General features: G+C 47.5%; 1 protein-coding gene across 1 annotated transcript in view; it reads left to right on the forward strand.

Moving 5' to 3' along the window:
• The window catches only part of sdk2b (sidekick cell adhesion molecule 2b), a 162,946-nt gene that overhangs the window by 52,488 nt on the left and 102,903 nt on the right, over nucleotides 1–7,555 (forward strand). Inside the window, 4 exon segments of the mRNA XM_062526532.1 lie at nucleotides 613–749; nucleotides 2,502–2,649; nucleotides 5,243–5,383; nucleotides 6,450–6,631. Of these exon segments, the coding sequence (XP_062382516.1) occupies nucleotides 613–749; nucleotides 2,502–2,649; nucleotides 5,243–5,383; nucleotides 6,450–6,631 (608 nt within the window).

Genomic DNA, 7,555 nt, shown 5'->3' on the forward strand with positions numbered 1-7,555 from the left:
CCCTGTGCCACCGCATAGATTTATTTCCACACTCCTCCATCAATCTATTGCTCTCTCTCTCTCTCCTTCCCTCTCTCTCTCTCACACTTTCTCTCTCATCACTCATCTTTACCCCCTTCACATCCCTCTTTCTCTCCCTTTGTTTCACTCTTGTCAAACGTGTCCTAGTTTCTCTCTTTTCTTCCTGCTGTCTTTCTTTTCTTTTTTTTCCTCCAGCCTTTTCTTTCTGAGCCTTTATTGTCATTATTCGGTTATGGTGTTGACAAACCTTGTGTGCATGAAGAAATATAATCATAAACATAAACAACAATAACAACAGCAGCAACAACAACAACAACAACAACAACATCAACAACAACTGCAACATCAACAAACTAATTGTCACTTTCTCCCTAAGCTGAGAGCAATTCAATTGTACATGTATACACTATATCTCTCTATATATATGTATACACTCTTTAAAACACTCTCTATATATTGTGTATTTGACTATATATTTAACTTAGTATATACTATACATTGTAGACAGATAACATAAATAGTATCTGATCTTTTCTCCCTCTCTCTCTGTCTCTCTCTGTCTCTCTCTCTCTCCCTCGTTCTCTCCTACAGGCAGCTGCCCCATGCCCCAGAGAACCTGGGGGCGAACCTGAGCACGGCGGAGAAGCGTGCCATCAACCTGACCTGGGTCAAGCCCTTCGACGGGAACAGCCCACTCCTCCGCTACACGCTGGAGGTCTCCGAGAACAGTGAGTGTCCAGCAGCAGCTGCAGTATCCGGGCCATATATGGGCCGTATCCGGGCCATATAGTGGGCCATATCCGGGCCATATTCTGCCCGTATCCGGCCCATATCTATTCCATATAAGGGTCTAATAGTGCATAGGGACCCCAATGCTCCTCCACATCTCTTACTCTCCCACCCATGCCCTGACACTCCCAACTGTCATGTCGACATAAAGGCATAAGCACCCCAAACATATGCTTCAATAAACAGTGAGTGTACTCTCTGGGAGGAACAGGAACCAACTGCACAGGCACCCACTACATAGGAACCCACTAGACAGGAGCCCACTAAACAGGGACCCACTAAACAGGGACCAACTACACAGAAACCTTCCATACAGGAACCCTCTAATCGGAAACCCTCCATACAGGAACCCTCTAATCACTAGCTACTCAGGAACCCACTAATCAGGAACCCACTACACAGGAACTCACTACTCAGAGACCCTCCATACAGGAATCCACTAAACAAGAACCCACTATACAGGAACCAACTATACAGGAACCCACAACACAGGAACCCACTACACAGGAACCCTCTAATCAGTAACCTTCCATACAGGAACCCTCTAATCACTAGCTACACAGGAACCTCAGCGTTATTCCACATCCACAGACTGGCACTTCTCTCACACCACTGAAACACACTACAGGGCTCATGGCGGCGTCCAGCAACAATATATCAGCATGTGTGATCAGATATATCACTGTCTAGTCATTTGTTGCGTGTCATCTGCCGCATAGTGGCTGTTTCACTGTGCCCCGCCAGGGGACCGCTGATTTAAATGAGCCTAAGGCTAACTCTGGTACAACGCGTCGAATGCCAACAGTTACAGTATGTTAAACATTATGTGCAATGAATAAATCAGACCAAATGAATAACAGTGAAGTCAACACCACTATAGAGGCAACCTCCTCTCCCCTCACGGATCATCCACATCTCCGCAGCGCTATGTCCTGCACGTCCGTTACGCACCTGTGTAGTAGTGTTTAAAAAGGTGTGCACTGAGTCTGACCCACGCCCACTATACAGGAACCTCCCAGATAGTCTACGTCTAATTCAAGCTATAGTACACTCTAAAACATAAAGGTGCATAAATGGTTCTTTCAATCTATGGATGCTTCCATGGAGAGTCAAAACTCTGTGTTGAACCACTCCATCAGAGGAAAGGTTCTTCACATTGGAAATGGTTCTTCAGAGTCTCAGATCATGATGGACTAGGCCTGTTACGCATGTCATTCATTATGCCATTCATGAAATGGTTCTGTAGTGAAGGGACAGAGCAGTGACCCCACCCGGTTTGACCCCGGGTCTCCAGGGTACTAATCCTGCAGCTTGACTGCAACCCCAAAGAGCCAGGCCCGTTGGTATGGCAGTCACAGCGGAAAACTCAACTGTAGTGACGGCACTCTTGTCACAGGTTCTTTAAAGAACTGTTTCCTTGATGGTTCTTTGAAGCATGGAAAAAGGTTCTTCTATGGCATCGCTCTGAAGAGCCGATACTGGCCCCATTATCTTTTTTTAGACTGTATTAATCATAAAGTATGAAACGTATGTGTTAGTGACTTGTGTGTGCAGACTTTTTCAAACATCTCTCCGTGTGTGTGTGTGTGTGTGTGTGTGTGTGTGTGTGTGTGTGTGTGTGTGTGTGTGTGTGTGTGTGTGTGTGTGTGTGTGTGTGTGTGTGTGTGTGTGTGTGTGTGTGTGCCGTGCAGATGCGCCGTGGACCATCTTGCTGGCTAACATTGAGCCGGAGTCGACCAGCGTGACGGTCAGCGGTCTCATCCCGGCCCGCTCCTACCAGTTCCGCCTGTGTGCTGTCAACGACGTGGGGAAAGGCCAGTTCAGCAAGGAGACGGACCGGTAAGCACTCGCCCCCGTCACACACACTCTCACACACACACACACACACACACACACACACACACACTGTCACACACACACACACACACACACACACACTGTCACACACACACACACACACACACACGCATACACAGAGAATCCAGTTCAGCAAGGAGATGGACCAGTGAGCAAGCCTCCCACACACCCTCGTCGCCTTCTCACACACACACACACACACACACACACACACACACACACACACACACACACACACACACACACACACACACACTAACTCTACTCTTCAGCTTTTGAGCTACCTTCATATCCCTAGGGAGGAAACGGGCCGGTAGGCACCACCCCCCCAGTCTCGTCCACACACCGTCACCTCCACTGCCACTAGCCACCCGCCCTTCAGTCCCCCCCCGCTCCATCCCCCCTGGGTCTTAAAGCCAGCCATTTATCACTCCGTCTCTACCCACCATCAACCTGCCAAATGAGTGTGAGAGAGCGTCCGCTCCTGCAGTCCTCCCGGGACGTGTGTGTGTGTGAGTGTACGTGAGTGTGAGAGAGTGTGTGTGAGACACGTGAGTGTGTGTGTGTGTGTGTGTGTGTGTGTGTGTGTGTGTGTGTGTGTGTGTGTGTGTGTGTGTGTGTGTGTGTGTGTGTGAGTGTGTGTGTGTGTGTGTGTGTGTGTGTGTGTGTGTGTGTGTGTGTGTGTTTGTGTGTGTGTGTTTGTGTCTGTGTAAGTGCTTGGGGATCAGTGTCTACAAGCTGTTGGTCCCAAAATCCCACATCACCTCGGAGCCCGGGCGACTGGGGCTCAACACTTCAGACCGGCTCAGCTTCACACTCAAATCCCAGCTCTGAACGCGCACAAGCGTGTGTGTGTGTGTGCGTGTGTGTGTGTGTATGTGTGTGTGTGTGTGTGTGTGTGTGTGTGTGTGTGTGTGTGTGTGTGTGTGTGTGTGTGTGTGTGTGTGTGTGTGTGTGTGTGTGTGTGTGTGTGTGTGTGTGTGTGTGTGTGTGTGTGTTTGTGTGTGTGTGTTTGTGTCTGTGTAAGTGCTTGGGGATCAGTGTCTACAAGCTGTTGGTCCCAAAATCCCACATCACCTCGGAGCCCGGGCGACTGGGGCTCAACACTTCAGACCGGCTCAGCTTCACACTCAAATCCCAGCTCTGAACGCGCACAAGCGTGTGTGTGTGTGTGCGTGTGTGTGTGTGTATGTGTGTGTGTGTGTGTGTGTGTGTGTTTGGATCCACAGGGAGTCCAAAAGTGCAGCGCGCGAGTTCACAGAGAGACACGGCGCTACCAGGCTCTCTCTCTCGTTTGATCCCAGACAGTCGTTTATCTCCTCTCTCACGCACAAAGACATTTTTCATCTCTTCTTTCTTTCTTTCATTGTTTCTTTCGTTCTCTCTCTCTCGTTCTTTCTTTCTCTCGTTCTTTCTTCTCCCCTGCCTTTTTATTGTTTTTCTCTGACAGGGTAAGAATAGTGATGTGCGTGGGTAAATGCTTCTGCTGGATTCTTTATGAGTATATTCCCCTCGGATGATGGGCCTAATTTTTTGTCCCTGACAGTCAGTGTGTGTGTGTGTGTGTGTGTGTGTGTGTGTGTGTGTGTGTGTGTGTGTGTGTGTGTGTGTGTGTGTGTGTGTGTGTGTGTGTGTGTGTGTGTGTGTGTGTGTGTGTGTGTGTGTGTGTGTGTGTGTTTGTGTGTGTGTGTGTGTGAGTGTATTTTTTGTGGATTATGCTTTTGTTTGCCATGAGGATAGAAGAGCTACAGACAGACAGCCAAGGCCTAGACTGCAGCGAGATAGAAAGAGAGAAAGAAAGAAAAGGAAAGAAAACAAAAAAAAAGACAGAGAAAAAAGACAGAGAGACAGCCTCAGCGGTGACAGCAGCAGGGTGGAGTTTGTCTGAATTAGCGTGCTGTCTAAGAGTCAGCCATCATCTCCCTTGGAGCCCGACTAGCATCTCTGAAGCAGCACAGACGGAGAGACTCACACGGTGTCCCGCTTTCTCTCCTTGTTTATCATTATCACACACACACACACACACACACACATACACACACACGGGCACGGCACGCACACATACACACACACACAAACACTCTCTCTCTCACTCTCTCTCTCTCTCTCTCTCTCTCTCTCTCTCTCTCTCTCTCTCTCTCTCTCTCTCTCTCTCTCTCTCTGTCTATCCCTCTCTCAATCACTCTTCCTCCTCTCTCTCTATATATCTTTTGAATGTATACTTGCTGTCTATCTTTGTTAACACTAACTTTGTCTGAATGAAATAAACTCTGCTACTGCTATCTGTATTCATCACTCCCTCTCTCTCTCTCTTTCTCTCTATCCTTCTCTCTCTCTATACCTCTCTCGCTATCTCTCTCTCTCTCTCAATTTCAATTCAATTCAATGAAGCTTTATTGGCATGAATGTTTCAATAGCATTATTGCCAAAGCTCAATTACATGTACACATAAAATACAGTAGATGCATAGACAGACAATTAAATATACATTGTACATGTACATAAACATTAAAGAATGTTTATGTACAAATGTAATGTACTCTCTCTCTCTCTGTCTCCCTGTCGCCCCCTACAGGGTGTCGCTCCCGGAGGAGCCCCCCAGTGCTGCGCCCCAGAACGTGATTGCCAGCGGCCGCACCAACCAGTCCATCATGATCCAGTGGCAGCCCCCTCCAGAGAGCCACCAGAACGGAGTCCTGCGCGGATACAGCGTCCGGTGAGAGAGAGAGACACACACACACACACACACACACACACACACACACACACACACACACGCTCAGTGTGGTTCAACCTGTTCTGGGATTGCCACTGAATGTCACTTTTTAGTAACAAATATAGTCTGTTGCGTTCCATAGAATGTTCAGACACACATCTTATACAGTACAACAAGCTATGCACAGCAAAGTTCCCAGGTGTGACCCAAGGGCACTCGAGCAGTGCAAATAAGGTGCCAACACACCAACAATGGCAAAGAGGTATCAACACACGAACACAGGTAGAAAGGTATCAACACATGAACAAAGCTAGGAAGGTATCAGAGGAAAATGAAATAAAGTGCCGACACACAGTAGACTGTCGGAGAAAGTCTGTACAATTCTGCCACTGTGTTCAAGACCAGGTGGTGAGACACAGTATAACGACTGAATGAGTCACAGAAAAGCAATTTCTGCTGCAAGGACATCTTCTGTGGAGAGCTGAAAGAATTTGATTATCTCGTGCCACAAAAGAGAGATGAAGAATTGTCACGGCGTATTGCCTCTGCTTCAGCCATATGTGCATTGTGTCATTTTTTTTGAAGAACATATGATATTCAGTTAAAGCACTGCATGACAGTATATGACAATGAGGATTTTAGTGAAGGTTTTGCTCACATCTCTCTCTCTGATGGTGATGCTAAGTCTTCTGGAGGTCTGGTGCCTGAGGGCTGTGTGGCCCTCTGTTGCCATCTGTTGTTCAGATCGGGTACTGCAATGTACTGTCTGCATTAGCATGTTAATCAGATAAGTCATCCCTGAACAAATATCACAAGCATACAGGCTCATATATGCTCATCAACTGAAGCTCACTTTAGTTAAGCCTGACCTTAGAAACTGCAGTTGGTTTTTGTTTGTTTTGTTTTATTACTGCAATAAGGCTGTGGCTGCTTAATCTGAGATTTTAATTGTAGGTGTCCGTTTTGTGTGTGTGTGTGTGTGTGTGTGTGTGTGTGTGTGTGTGTGGTGTGTGTGTGTGTGTGTGTTCCGTGTTCTGTAATGACCGTTGTTCCTTTGGCTCCACAGGTACCGCCTGACGGGAATGCCCGTGGACATCCAGTACAAGAACATCAGCAACCCCGACGTGACCAACCTGCTGCTGGAGGACCTCATCATCTGGACCAACTACGAGATCGAGGTGGCCGCCTACAACCGCGCCGGCCTGGGCGTCTACAGCCACAAGGTCACCGAGTGGACCTTGCAAGGAGGTACTGTACGCACGGCATCCCATAATACTGTGTAGACCTTGAAGTCCTCGAAATGTTTTTTTTTTTTTTTGGTGGAGGATGATGACATTGAAAAACGAGTTCTCCAGTGTGTGCCTCTTCAAACTTACAGTACATTTCAGAATTCTTCCTTTCCTATTTTCCCCCAAAGCGCCACACAGAATTCTGGGAAATCAATTACAAGCCAGATTAACAATGGAACCCATTTTCAGTACACACACACAGACACAGTACTCTCACAGCAATGCAAACATACTGTACACACACAGAGACAGAGGAAAGCACTGAACATCCTGCAGTTAGTTAGCCTGTAATGGCACCCTACTGCTAATTCCAGCAGTAGCTTGAACTCAGCTGTGTGAAGTGACAGCAGTGGCTTGTGTAGAGTAGGTCACGGAGGGTATGTTCCTCATCAATAAAGTATCTATCTATCTATCTATCTATCTATCTATCTAAGTACGCTCCCAGTAGCAGGCTGGTTTTTGATACAGAGCAGCTCTCCCGTTGGCTGCAGGCCCACTGTAAGTGGCGCTAATGTTAGCGTTAGAGTAGTGTCATTGCCAGGTGTGCCTGACACACTTGATATTCATCGCTACTTTCCTCTGCTGCAGAATACAAGTGGACATAACAGTTTACAACAGCTGTTGTGTTAGCCTTAGCCTTAGCCTAACGTCATTAACTAGAGGCACCAGGCAGACAGAATAAGTAGGCCTAGGTGCTTTCCCGGGGGTGGTATTATTTAAGCAGCAGCAGCAGCAGTAGTGGCGGTGACTGATTGTCACATTAGCGGTTTGGCTAAAGTCGCCGTCCACTGACAGAATAGCCTACTGTAAATGTGGTGGCTGTCGAGTTAGCTTTAGGCTATAGTGCCATTACTGGAGGTAGCAGGTGGGGTCCATTTCAGTA

The sequence above is a fragment of the Sardina pilchardus genome, chromosome 22 (genome assembly GCF_963854185.1).
Source record: "Sardina pilchardus chromosome 22, fSarPil1.1, whole genome shotgun sequence".
In the NCBI taxonomy this organism is placed as follows: Eukaryota; Metazoa; Chordata; class Actinopteri; order Clupeiformes; family Clupeidae; genus Sardina; species Sardina pilchardus.